Source organism: Macaca mulatta, chromosome 16, assembly GCF_049350105.2.
Source record: "Macaca mulatta isolate MMU2019108-1 chromosome 16, T2T-MMU8v2.0, whole genome shotgun sequence".
NCBI lineage: Eukaryota > Metazoa > Chordata > Mammalia > Primates > Cercopithecidae > Macaca > Macaca mulatta.
Window position 1 is genome coordinate 68918813 of NC_133421.1, and position 14170 is coordinate 68932982.

A 14170-nucleotide genomic window follows, 5' to 3' on the forward strand; every position below is an offset into this window, starting at 1 on the left:
CCCAGTTCCTGAGATGCTGGGCCGCCTTCAGCCGCATCTGCAGCCTGACTGAGCAGAGTCCCCCAGGCCTTCCTCCTCTAGGCTGGTCCTCCCAGGGCAAGAGCAGGCTTCCAGGTTGGGAGGGGGTTCGTCCCCCCATCCGCCAGTTATCACCACGAAGCAAAGTCCAGGGAAGGAGGGGGAGTGGGCAAGGGTGGGGGTAGTGGGAGAGCCAGGTCCTTGCTAGTAAATCAAAGTTGGTTTCCCAGATGGAGTTGAAGCCGCTTTGATTTCTCAAGTCACCCCCCTCCCCCTCTGCTGCCTCCCCTCACCCCCAGCTCCACGGTTTCAATTCCTCCCTGAAAAGCAGCGGGGCCTCCTTTCAAACCAGCCCAGCTCCTCCAACTCCCAACAACAGCTTCAGTTACAGGAAAGGGGAAGGGGAGGGGGTGAGGTGGCCCAGCCTGGAGAGAAAGGAGAGACATTCTGGGAGAAGCAAGAAGGAGAAGGAGGAGTAGCAAAGGAGGAAGGGGGAAAAGAAAGAGCAGAGTGAGAAGATCGGGGGGCAGCCAGGGTGGAAGAGTGGGCTCTGCTGGAGCAGGAGGGGAGCTCAAGCTGGGAAGCCAACCTGCCTTTTCCTCCCTCCCAAGGGAGCACCCCCACACCCATCACCCCAAGGACCCCTCCATATCTACAGAGCTATGATTCAGGTTCTCCTATTCCTCTCCCCTTGGCATTAGTTTCTAGAAGGTTCTGGAAGACAAAATATCTAAACCATTCATTCCCAGGGACATTTATTTCTTGTTCTAGGAGGCAGAGTCACCCAAGAACCTCCCTATCCAAAGCCAGTACTGGCTTTCTAGATCCCGTTTCCCCAGGTGGCTCTGAGCAGCCCACACCTTGGTCTTGCTCAACCCAGGCTTGGGCCAATTAAGGCCCTTAATTAATAGATCATCTGTTACATCTGTTTAATCCTTTTATGGCCCATTTTGCCTGCCAGAGACATTGAAGAAGGGTATTGGAGAGATAAAGGGGTAACAGCTATGCTCTGCTAAGTCTCCTTCCTCCTCTGCCCCAAAGCCGGGGGCAGCCTTGGAACTTGGCACAGAGGTGGGGCAGGGTGCACTGAAGGAACCTACAAGTTGTCAGGAAGTGGAGTTCTAGGAGTCCTAGGTCTCCTGATTATTTGGTGGCCCATTTCTTTATTTCCCCCTTTCCTTCCTTCCTTCCTTCCTTTCTTTCTCCCTCTTTCTCTTTCTTTCCTTCTCTGTGTCTATGTCTCTCTTTTATTTCTCTCTCCTTCTCTTTTTTTCTTTCTTTTTGAGATAGTGTCTCACTCCTGTTGCCCAGGCCAGAGTGCAGTGGCGGGATCACAGCTCACTGCAGCCTCCACTCAGGTGATCCTTCCACTTCAGCCTCCTGAGTAGCTGGGACCATAGGCATGTGCTGGCAGAACAGGCTATTTTTATTTAAATTTTTTTTTATTTTTATTTTTAGTAAAGACAGTTTTGCCATGTTGCCTAGGCTGGTCTCCAACTCCTGGGCTCCAGGAGCCTCATCTTTCCAAAATGCTGGGTTTGCTACTGTGCCCGGTCTGTGGCCCATTTCTAAGGGTCACTTCCCTGAGATCTAAATAGAGGATGGAGTGCAGGGAGAAGGAATTTGATACCTCAGCTGAAGGTGGATTTGAGGTCTTGATGGACAGGTTCAGGGAGACAGGAGGAAAGGTAAATTCACCCAAAGCAGAGGCATACCGTGTGGGTCGGGGGAGAGGGTAGCCAAGGAGACTGATTCTCTGAAGGCTCAGACCTGTTTTCCCCGAAGTATCTAGGACCCACCCCGTTTAGAGCAGAACATTTTTGCTTAGAGAATAAAACCATTGAGGCTCCTAAAGTATCTGAAATTAAGTCCTCTTCCTTGCTCTCTGTCTCCTAAACAGACACACATAGCCCTTCCCTCTTTAGGGTGGAGGGACCTCAGTGCTTTGAAAAGGAAAGAACACTGACCCAGAATTGAGGAAACAAAGAGGGGACCTGTCCTCTGCCAGGCTTATTGGAGCAGGGGGAATTCCCTCGGGAGTCACCATACCAGGCATTGTCCCTTAGAAGAGCCCTCAAGGACAGACAGAGGGGATGGCTTCTTGGGAAAGCAAGGGCTCTAGAGGAAAACGTGCAAGGAGACCTGGACATGTGTGATTACCTAAACTGTGACCGGGGGAAGGTGAAAGGCCAGAGGCAGGAAGATTTTTTCGGGGTAGTGGGAGCCCTAGGCAATCTCCCCAGGTTTCCTTAGTGGGGAGTTCTCCGTGCTCTCCTCTCCTGAGCACGCCTGTGTGTGTTGGATGTTGCTGACTGTCATTTCACTTATCTGTGACACACAAGCCTTTCATCTTGTTTGAGTGGCATGAAGCAAGGAGAGTTTCAATGATCCGATCATCATATTCTCACAGTCTCCTACATCTGGCTCAAAGGTAAAATCAATAAATCGTTTTATGATCCCTTTCTACAGATGAAAAAGCTGCAGCTAAGGAAGGGACGGTGACTTGCCTAAGCTACTGGGCCAGTGGGGCTGGAGCGAGGCCTGCAGCCCAGATATTTGGAGCCCCAGACCAGGTTTCTTTCCACTCCAACAGCTATTTTCTCTGCTCTCCTGTCAGGTTGAGATTTCTGCTGTTGCCAAGCCCATCCTACAGAACGGAGGAATGGATCCTGCAACAGATTTACAGTAGGTACCCAACTATTATCCCAGATATCAGATTTTTTTTTTTTGTTTTTGAGATGGGTTCTTACTCTGTTGTCCAGGCTGGAGTGCGGTGGGGCGATCATAGCTCATGCAGCCTCAAACTTCTAGGCTCAAGTGTCCACCCACTTCAGCCTCCTGAGTAGCTGCGACTACAGGTGCATGCTACCACACCAGGCTAATTTTAAAATTTTCTGTAGAGATAGGGCCTGGCTGTCTTGCCTAGGCTGGGTCAAGCAATCCTCCCACCTCAGCCTCCTAAAGTGCTAGGATTACAGGCGTGAACCACTCCACCTGGCCCTAGATATCAGATTTGTAAGCAGAAATGATTGACAGTGGTACTTCAGGGTTTGGGGGAGAAGTGGCACTTCTGTGCACTAGGGACACCTAGGCTCCCAGCCCACAGCAGAAGCCCAAGACTAAAGAGAAATGTTCCTTAGGGAGTGATAGCAGAATGTGGCACCCTAGACTGTAGGCTTGAAGCTGGAGCCTGAGTCTCTGCAGACTATCTGCTTTGCATATGGTAGGTGCTCAATAATTTACTGGATAGAAAAATAGCTACTATTACTAGGCTAACTAGCACCAGGTCATAGTGAGTGTCATACGCTGTCTCATTTAATTCTCACAACTAAGAAAAATAAAAATAAAAATTCTGGGCCAGGTGTGGTGGCTCACACCTGTAATCTCAGCACTTTGGGAGGCTGAGGTGGGCAGATCACTTGAGGCCAGGAGTTCGAGACCAACCTGGCCAACATGGTGAAACCCTCTCTACTGAAATACAAACATTAGCTGGGCATGGTGGTGGACGCCTGTAATCCCAACTACTCGGGAGGCTGAGGAAGGAGAATCCCTTGAACCAGGGAGGCAGAGGTTGCAATGAGTGAGATCGAGCCACTGCACTCCAACCTGGGCAATGGAGCAAGACCCTGTCTCATAAACAAAAACAAGCAAACAAACAAACAAAAACCTGACTTGAAGCTCTCAGACCCAGAAGAACAAACCTTGTGACATCCTCATATTGGCTAGAATCTCTGCTGGCCCAAACACCTCTTCTCAGTCTCCCTCATTGGCCCCAGGGCCTTTAAATGTTGACATCCCCAAAGCTTTGGCCTTCACACCCAATCCATCTTCCCTAGATGATCTTAGCCATGCTCATACCATCAGCCGTAGGCTAAAGGTGCCAGATCTAAATCTAGCCCAGAGTTCTGATCTGAGCACCGAGTTAGATTATTCGCCAGCCTTCTGGACACCTTCTCTTGGATGTGCCGTAGGACCAGGCTTGCTTGACTGCACTCATTATCTACCCTTTCCCTGCATTTCCCAGCCTGGCTAATGGCATTAGGGCACCTAGGTCAGAGCCTTGGTTGATCTCGTCCCTTACTCTCTCTCTCTCTCCTTATCATCTACACTGCCACATCTTAGTTCCCGCCCTCACCATTTCTTGCCTGGTCTCTTATGATCAATCTGTAACTGGTATCTCAGGCTCCCAGCATCATGCTCCTCAAAACTGCCCAAATGCACTAGTTAAAATGCAAATGTGACCTCTTCCTTTCCCAAAACTCTCCAGTATATCCCCATCTCCAGGAGCCCAGACCATGTGCAAGGTATCCAAGATCTCTGACTACTTAAAGCCTCCTCTGCCATCATTCTCCCAGATGCATATGGGACTCTCACAGGGCCAAAGTCTTGTGCTGCCTCCCTACTCCATCGATTTCACCCCACCACGCCCTTGCACACAGTGTTCCCTCTGTCTGGAATGCCTGTCCCTGCCTTGTCTGTTTACATGTCTGCTTCTCCATTAGATTGCGAGTTCATGTTTCTACATCCAACACCTCACACATGATCTGTGAGGCCCTGAAACTCTGATCCCTGCTGGCCTCTTTACCTCATCCTACTTTGCTCCTCATTCCAACCATACAGCCTCTCTTACCCTCCCTGACTCAGCCGGATTCCCTCCCCAATTATGCTTTCAAAGAACACGGATCTTCCCTTCATAGCACTGAATCCCATGGCCTTTTTTTTTTTTTTTTTTTTTTTTTTGAGACGGAGTCTCGCTCTCCCACACAGGTTGGAGTGCAGTGATGCGATCTCGGCTCACTGCAAGCTCTGCCTCCCGGGTTCATGCCGTTCTCCTGCCTCAGCCTCCCAAGTAACTGGGAATACAGGCGCCTGCCACCACACTCAGCTAATTTTTTTGTATTTTTAGTACAGACAGGGTTTCACCATGTTAGCCAGGATGGTCTCAATCTCCTGACATTGTGATCCTTCCGTCTCAGCCTCCCAAAGTGCTGGGATTACAGCCATGAGCCATAGCACCTGGCCCCCGTGGCACTTTTACATCCATGTCAGTGACTGCAGTGAATGTGAGTGTCTCCCACTAGGACATGAGCTCCATAGGAACAAGGGGTTGGGTCTGGTACTCTCTCTCTCTCTCTCTCTCTCTCTCTCTCTATATATATATATATATATATATATATTTCTTTTTTAAAGAGATGAGGCCAGGCGCGGTGACTCACACCTGTAATCCCAGCACTTCAGGAGGTCAAGGTGGGCGGATCATGAGGTCAGGAGTTTGAGACCAGCTTTGCCAATATGGCGAAACTCCATCTCTACTAAAAATACAAAAATTAGCTGGGTGTGGTGGCATGCGCCTGTAATCCCAGCTACTCAGGAGGCTGAGGTAGGAGAATCGCTTGAACCCAGGAGGTGGAGGTTGGAGTGAGCTGAGATCGCAGCACTGTACTCCATCCTGGGCGACAGAGTGAGGCTCCGTCTCAAAAACAAAAAAAAAAAAAAGATGATGTCTGGCTATGTTGCCCAGGCTGGTTCCAAACTCCTGACCTCAAGTTACCCTCCTGCCTCAGCCTCCCAAAGTGGAATTGCAAGCATGAGCCACCGTGCCTGGCCATAAATTTGTTAAGTGAATAAGAGCACACAATTCTTTTTTTTTTTTTTTTTTTTTTGAGAGGGAGTCTCGCTCTGTCGCCCAGGCTGGGGTGCAGTGGCCGGATCTCAGCTCACTGCAAGCTCTGCCTCCCGGGTTTACGCCATTCTCCTGCCTCAGCCTCCCGAGTAGCTGGGACTACAGGCGCCCGCCACCTCGCCCAGCTAGTTTTTTTTTTGTATTTTTTAGTAGAGATGGGGTTTCACCGTGTTAGCCAGGATGGTCTCGATCTCCTGACCTCGAAGAGCACACAATTCTTACAGACATTAGGGGCTACGTGATGCAGGAGACAGAACACAGCTTTATGAGCCAAACAGGCCTGGGTTTCAATCTCACCTCTGCCACATACTATGTGACTTTGGGAAAGCTGCCAGATCTCACCTAGGGTGGATTCTTCATCTATAAACAAAAACCAATACCCACTTTGTAGACATACACATGTGCAGAACCTAGTAGGAGCTCAAAAAATGGTAGCGTTTGGCTGGGCATGGTGGCTTATGCCTGTAACCCCAGCATTTTGAGAGGCTGAAGTGGGTGGATCATGAGGTCAGGAGTTCGAGACCAGCCTGACCAACGTGGTGAAACCCCGTCTCTACCAATAATACAAAAATTAGCCAGGCATGGTGGTGCCCGGCTGTAGTCCCAGCTACTTGGGCGGCTGAGACAGGAGAATTGCTTGAAGCTGGGAGGTGAAGGTTTCAGTGAGCCGAGATCATGCCACTACTCCAGCCTAGTCTCTCTCTAGAGACTCTGTCTCTAAATAAATAAATAAATAAATAAATAAATAAATAAATAAAAGGGTAGCAATTACCCTAGGTCTCCGAGGATGCCTGCTGAATAAACATTTAATTCAACGTAACTTCTTGTTTTAAAAGGTGCTTTATGATTATGAAATGTATTTTTATCCTTCTGAAATTATTTTGGATGTGGAGTCTTACATTTTAAAAATCTATTGGTTTGGCCGGGCGCGGTGGCTCAAGCCTGTAATCCCAGCACTTTGGGAGGCCGAGACGGGTGGATCACGAGGTCAGGAGATCGAGACCATCCTGGCTAACACGGTGAAACCCCGTCTCTACTAAAAAATACAAAAAAACTAGCCGGGCGCGGTGGCGGGCGCCTGTAGTCCCAGCTACTCGGGAGGCTGAGGCAGGAGAATGGCGTGAACCCGGGAGGCGGAGCTTGCAGTGAGCTGAGATCCGGCCACTGCACTCCAGCCTGGGCGACAGAGCGAGACTCCGTCTCAAAAAAAAAAAAAAAAAAAAAATCTATTGGTTTATTCCTACTTGGCAGATGGGAAAACTGAGTTTCAAAGAAGTAAAGTGACTGTTCCAAGGCTGTAGGGTTAGTGGCAGGGTTACAAATCTGGTCCAAGTTAACGACCAAGCTAATTTATTTATTTATTTAGCCGTCTCACTCTGTTGTCCGGGCTGGAGCACAGTGGCATGATGACAACTCACTGTAGCCTCAACTTCCTGTGCTCAAGTGATTCTCCCACCTCAGCCTTCCAAGTAGCTGGGACCACAGGCATGCGCCACCATGCCCAGCTAATGGTTTTTTTTTTTTTTTTTTTTTTTTTTGAGACGGAGTCTCGCTGTGTCGCCCAGGCTGGAGTGCCGTGGCCGGATCTCAGCTCACTGCAAGCTCTGCCTCCCGGGTTTTTACGCCATTCTCCTGCCTCAGCCTCCCGAGTAGCCGGGACTACAGGCGCCCGCCACCTCGCCCGGCTAGTTTTTTGTATTTTTTAGTAGAGACGGGGTTTCACCGTGTTAGCCAGGATGGCCAGCTAATGTTTTAAAATTTTTGTAGAGACAGGGGTCTCACTTTGTTGCCCCAGCCGGTCTCAAACTCTGGCTTCAAGCAATTCTCCTGCCTTGGCCTCTCAAAGTGCTGGGATTAAAGGCATGAGCCATTGCATCCTGCCAAAGCTAATTTTTAAAAACTCAGAAGTAAGTGCTGTATCTATGACAAATGGCATCCTTTAGTTACAGGGCTCCTGTACTCAAGAGGCAGGCTGGCAGAATGAGAAGTGCTGTAGGTAGGCCTGTAATCTGAAGATGCAGGTTCTGGTCCTGTTCATACTCAGGTCCCTCACGTGAAAGGCAAGAGTAAACATAAAATACTATGATTTCTCCTTATTTCATGTGCAAAGGCTAGACAAGTGTAACATCTTCATGGAATCACTTTTCTTCTGGGCTACTATAAACTTTTTTTTTTTTTTTGAGACAAAGTCTCACACTCTGTCGCCCAGGCTGGAGTGCAGTGGTGAAACCTCAGCTCACTTCAACCTCTGCCTCCCAGGTTCAAGCGATTCTCCTGCCTCAGCCTCCTGAGTAGCTGGGACTACGGTCACGCGCCACCATGCCCAGCTAATTTTTGTGTTTTTAGTAGAGACGGGGTTTTACTATGTTGGCCAGGTTGGTCTCAAACTCCTGATCTCAGGTGATTGCCCGCCTTGGCCTCCCAAAGTGCTGGATTACAGGCATGAGCCACTGCCCCCGGCCTACTATAAATTCTTGAAGGGCAGATGCTGCATCTTTTCCCACATTTTCCATAGCACCTATTATGCTGGTCTGAAATAAATAAAAGTGTGTTGAAGGAATGAAAGGTTGCCTGAGTGAATGGAAGAATGTCCTCTATTTTCTGTTTCCAGCTCCCTAGCTCCCCATCTGCCTTGGGGTGACTTGGAGAGGGGATAACTGTCATTCAGGCCTGGCCCTAGGCCAGGAAAACGGGTTTGTCATGGAAGGAAATCGAAGATGCTGCGTTTACATTGGAGATTTGCTCTCAATTTCCTATCCGACTGCGAGCTTCCTGAATGGGGTATAGGAGCCTGTCATTCATTTTTGTTTCCACTGCTCAGCTTCCAGGCTTGGTACTAGCTCTCAAGATGCTTTGAGATGGACTAGGCAGGAGGTCTGAGGACCAAAAGCTCAGGCTCAGATGGAGCAGAGAGAGGACAACATTCCCATCCTTAGACTGCTCTGAGAGAAAATGGGCTTGCTGGTGGAATGGAGATGGGTGGGCTGGAAATTGGATGCAGAAAAAAAGGCATATCTCCCCCCTCCCACGACACCCACTCATGCCCCAATTTTGAAGGAAAACTTTCATCCTGGTGTAGGGAAAAGGCAACTTCCCCCGGATGTAATAAGGAACATTTTCAAGTTGTAAGGAACAGGAACATCTTTGTATCATTCATTCAATCAGGGAAAAAAAAAAAAAATATTTTAAATCCTGTCAAACCTGGATCCCTTTGTATCCATCTACTTAGAATATTCTTTCCTTCTCCTTACTCCTTTCTTCTTTTTGTTATTTTTCTTCTGCTGCTGTTATTGTTTAAAACAATTCATTTCTATATTGGAGCAAGAAACATTTCACCAGACTGTGAGGATTTGGCCCATACTGTGAAGCAAAGGGGCTTTCTAAACTCAATTTTCTTTCTTCTTTTTAAGTCCCCCTCTTCTCCTGTCCTTCGGGAGAGACAACAGAAAATAATTGATCCATCATCCAGTATCAGGCCCAGGAGATTTACATGCAAATTCCTCCTCGACCCCCTTTCTCAAATTTAAAATCCTGGAAGGGAAAAAAAAAAAAATTCTAAAAGTAGCAGGAACCCTACTGGCCACCACCCACCCTTCACCAGGTGAGAGATGTGGAGGGGATAACTCACCACAACCCCCTAGTCTCCTCCCGCCTCACACACGCCACCCCTCTCTGGTGTGGAACTACTTAAGATTTGGGTAAAACTCCCCTCCCGTCCTGGAGACGGGATCTGGAAGCTTTTTAGGGGGCGGAGGTGGAGGTGGGGGGGCAGAAGGAAAATTCCCCCAAATGTTCATCAGGCCTAAGAAAGTCGTCCCTTCACTCAAAATTGCCCGTCACCCCCCGTCCCCCACCATTAACTTTCGATTAAGACCTCCTCCTTAGGGCAACTAAACTTTACTTTGCACAATTAAGATTTGCCGCAGAAGCGGGAGGGAGAAGCCGCAGCTCCGGGCCATTCTCCTTCCCTTCGCTCCCAACAAGCCCCCCGCCCCTACCCTCCAGCTCCGGGCCTCCGAGTTCCTGAGTTTTCTCACTTTGAGGTGCCACCGAACACAAAGAACCATAATGGGCTCCTTTGTGCTGGCTACGGGGCAATTACGCCTCGGAGTCCTGGTCCCTTTAAGAGCCTCTTAAAGAGACAGGCTCCCATTTTCCAGAGGGTTTTTAAGGGTGTGTGGAGGGGGAGGCGAGGCGTCTACGTGTAAAGTGAAGTGAAACTTTCGCCTGGGCTCCAGAAAGAGCGGACAGAAAAGGTCTTTGTAAATTGTTAGTTTTTTTTTTAAAGTCTCACTTTTAATTTTTAAATTTGAGATGTTTCATTCGATATGAAAAATTCGACTAGGAATAGGTGGGGTTCGATGATCGGGGGCGGGGGCAAAGGTTTAAAGAGTCCCCACCCAGGAAAGCACCTCGGGCCAGGAAGAGGAGTGAGTCAGGGTTGAGTAGTGTCCCCCGATCGCGCCTCGGCGACTCCGGAGAAACCCCGGGCTGGGCAAACAGCCCTTAATATAATAATAGCTTGTCTCTTTAAAAAGCAAAAGGCGGGGTGGGGGGGAAAGTTTTGTTGGCATCTGGTTTCTGATCTCATTATGTTGCGGTCGACCAATCCAGCCCTCGGGCCTGGTCCTTGGGTTTAAATCTGATTGGCCGAGAGCACATTTTGGGATGGTGCTTAGAGCTCGACGGGGTGGTTTCAAGGATCCCTTTTTTGGGGGGCCGAGGAGAGGGCGGGGCCGTCAGCGGGGGCCCCCTTGAAACCGACTAATTGGGATCGGAGAGGCCGAGGTGAGGGCTGGAGGAGGCACAAAGAAGTCGCTGGGTGCAGAAGGGAGGGGAGAGAGGGAGTTGAGAGGCTAGAGGAGGAGGAAGAGGAGAGAGGGCAGCGGCGCGCGGTGTCTCGGGCGGTTCAGTCCGACCGCGGCGAGCAAGCGGGCAGGCGTACCGCCCCCTCCCCCGCCCGGCCTCCCCAACTCTGCGGCCGCGAGCAAAGTTTGCAAAGAGGCGCGGGAGGCGGCGGCCGCAGCGAGGAGGCGGCGGGGAAGGAGCGCAGTCTCCGGGTTGGGGGCGGGGGCGGGGGGGCGCTAAGGAGCCGGGTGGGGGGCGGCGGCCAGCATGCGGCCCCGCAGCGCCCTGCCCCGCCTGCTGCTGCCGCTGCTGCTGCTGCCCGCCGCGGGGCCGGCCCAGTTCCACGGGGAGAAGGGCATCTCCATCCCGGACCACGGCTTCTGCCAGCCCATCTCCATCCCGCTGTGCACGGACATCGCCTACAACCAGACCATCATGCCCAACCTTCTGGGCCACACGAACCAGGAGGACGCAGGCCTGGAGGTGCACCAGTTCTATCCGCTGGTGAAGGTGCAGTGCTCGCCCGAACTGCGCTTCTTCCTGTGCTCCATGTACGCACCCGTGTGCACCGTGCTGGAACAGGCCATACCGCCGTGCCGCTCTATCTGCGAGCGCGCGCGCCAGGGCTGCGAGGCGCTCATGAACAAGTTCGGTTTTCAGTGGCCGGAGCGCCTGCGCTGCGAGCACTTCCCGCGCCACGGCGCGGAGCAGATCTGCGTGGGCCAGAACCACTCCGAGGACGGAGCGCCCGCGCTGCTCACCACCGCGCCGCCACCGGGACTGCAGCCGGGAGCCGGGGGCACCCCGGGCGGCCCGGGCGGCGGCGGCGCTCCCCCGCGCTACGCCACGCTGGAGCACCCCTTCCACTGCCCGCGCGTCCTCAAGGTGCCATCCTATCTCAGCTACAAGTTTCTGGGCGAGCGTGATTGTGCTGCGCCCTGCGAACCCGCACGGCCCGATGGTTCCATGTTCTTCTCACAGGAGGAGACGCGTTTCGCGCGCCTCTGGATCCTCACCTGGTCGGTGCTGTGCTGCGCTTCCACCTTCTTCACTGTCACCACTTACTTGGTAGACATGCAGCGCTTCCGCTACCCAGAGCGGCCTATCATTTTTCTGTCGGGCTGCTACACCATGGTGTCGGTGGCCTACATCGCGGGCTTCGTGCTCCAGGAGCGCGTGGTGTGCAATGAGCGCTTCTCCGAGGACGGTTACCGCACGGTGGTGCAGGGCACCAAGAAGGAGGGCTGCACCATCCTCTTCATGATGCTCTATTTCTTCAGCATGGCCAGCTCCATCTGGTGGGTCATCCTGTCGCTCACCTGGTTCCTGGCAGCCGGCATGAAGTGGGGCCACGAGGCCATCGAGGCCAACTCGCAGTACTTCCACCTGGCCGCCTGGGCCGTGCCGGCCGTCAAGACCATCACCATCCTGGCCATGGGCCAGATCGACGGCGACCTGCTGAGCGGCGTGTGCTTTGTGGGCCTCAACAGCCTGGACCCGCTGCGGGGCTTCGTGCTAGCGCCGCTCTTCGTGTACCTGTTCATCGGCACGTCCTTCCTCCTGGCCGGCTTCGTGTCGCTCTTCCGCATCCGCACCATCATGAAGCACGACGGCACGAAGACCGAGAAGCTGGAGCGGCTAATGGTGCGCATCGGCGTCTTCTCTGTGCTCTACACGGTGCCCGCCACCATCGTCATCGCCTGCTACTTCTACGAGCAGGCCTTCCGCGAGCACTGGGAGCGCTCGTGGGTGAGCCAGCACTGCAAGAGCCTGGCCATCCCTTGCCCGGCGCACTACACGCCGCGCATGTCGCCCGACTTCACGGTCTACATGATCAAATACCTCATGACGCTCATCGTGGGCATCACATCGGGCTTCTGGATCTGGTCGGGCAAGACGCTGCACTCGTGGAGGAAGTTCTACACTCGCCTCACCAACAGCCGGCACGGCGAGACCACCGTGTAAGGGGCGTCCCCAGGCCGGACCCGCGCGGCGCTTTCCTCTGCCCGGGGTGGGGCCCTACAGACTCCGTATTTTATTTTTTTAAATAAAGAACGATCGAAACCATTTCACTTTTAGGTTGCTTTTTAAAAGAGAACTCTCTACCCAGCACCCCCACAAGGTTTGTAATTAAAACTGTAAATAGTCTTTGTAAATTTAATTATATATATTTTCTATTTAAAAGAAAAAAAAAAAAAAAAACCAGGGGTGTGGGCGCCAGGGCTGAAGAATGAGGTGTGTGTGTGTTGGGGGGTGTAGCTGGGGGAAGGGTTCTCTTTCTTAAGTGCCCTTCAAAACGCGCCCCTACTTTGGAGTTTTTTGGTGATATGGCAGGGCTGGGCCTGCTGGGAGAGGCACCCAGCCTGAGCGATGTTTTTGTTGGCTTTGAGTCGTTAGGAGTTTGTTCCATTCAACTAATATAAAAGCCAAATTTGTGAGCCTCCTCTCTGACGCTGGGCCTGTGGAAGCTGTTGGATATTTTTGAATAGGACTTGAATTCGTTTTGCTTCCTTCCCCCTTTTCTTTCCCTACTCATGTGTCCTGTCTTCTTCACTTACTCTTTGGAAAAGTCCCAACTGAGATGAAGACGTGGAAAAAAAAATCGGGGTGGGGGGTGCTGGTGGGGAGAGGGCGGAGATCCGGTGAAGAATGGCTTTGGCCCCCTGGCTCCCTGGCCCCCTGGCCCCTCCCCTGCAGGCTGGAAGATCTTTCTCCTCTCTGGCTTCGCTTCTTTTCAATTCGCTGCACCAAGTGCTTCCAGTGGCCTGAAAATGCTTTTTGAAATGTATTTTGAAACAGCCTCCACCAACACACACCCCACCAGGATACTGATCCTGCCTCCCTGCATGTCTAGGGGAAGCATTCGCCTTTGAGCAGTTGTTTGCAAATTTGGGGGGTTTGAGATCTCCTAGCATCTCTCCCCTTCTTTCCCTGCAGTCTGTTCACGCCCCCAGCCAAAAATCTCAGGCATTCAGGTTAGCAGTTTCTGGGTTGGTTTGTGTGCATTTTTGTTGTTGTTTGGGGCTTAATTTTTTCAAAAAGCGATAAAGACGGGTGGGTTGGAGGGAGGGGACTGATGGGCTGGTGGGCTTTTTAGTTTTCCTTTGACAAAAAGACTGGTTTCTTTAAAACTCCAGAAAAAAAAAAGAAAAAAAAAAAAAGATGGTGTCTTTGCTTTAGAAGAAGTCTCTGGACAGGCTCTTTGTGGCTATGGGGGTGGGTTGAGTGTTTACATAACATTCTATATCACAAGATTGATAGAATGTTTAAAGCAGATGTTTCTTATCTTCTCCTAACCCCCCACAAATAAAATCAAGACTTTTTTTGAGACGGAGTCTCGCTCTGTCGCCCAGGCTGGAGTACAGTGGTGCAATCTTGGCTCACTGCAACCTCCACTGCAGCGTTTCTCCTGCCTCAGCCTCCCAAGTGGCTGGGAATACAGGTGCGCGCCACCACTCTTGGCTAATTTTTGTATTTTTAATAGAGACAGGGTTTCACCATATTGGCCAGGCTGGTCTCGAACTCCTGACCTCGTTATCTGCCCCTCTCAGCCTCCCAAAGTGCTGGAATTACAGGCGTGAGCCACAGTGCCTGGCCTGTCAAGACTTTTCTTAACTTCCT

The 14170-nt window shown here is 51.4% G+C and overlaps 1 protein-coding gene across 1 annotated transcript; it reads left to right on the plus strand.

The window, feature by feature from the left end:
• The first annotated feature begins 10407 nt into the window (after positions 1–10407).
• FZD2 (frizzled class receptor 2) lies at positions 10408–13663 on the plus strand. Its single transcript, XM_015119877.3, has one exon. The coding sequence runs from the start codon at positions 10817–10819 to the stop codon at positions 12512–12514; it is 1698 nt and encodes a 565-aa protein (XP_014975363.1). The 5' UTR covers positions 10408–10816; the 3' UTR covers positions 12515–13663.
• Positions 13664–14170: the final 507 nt, after the last annotated feature.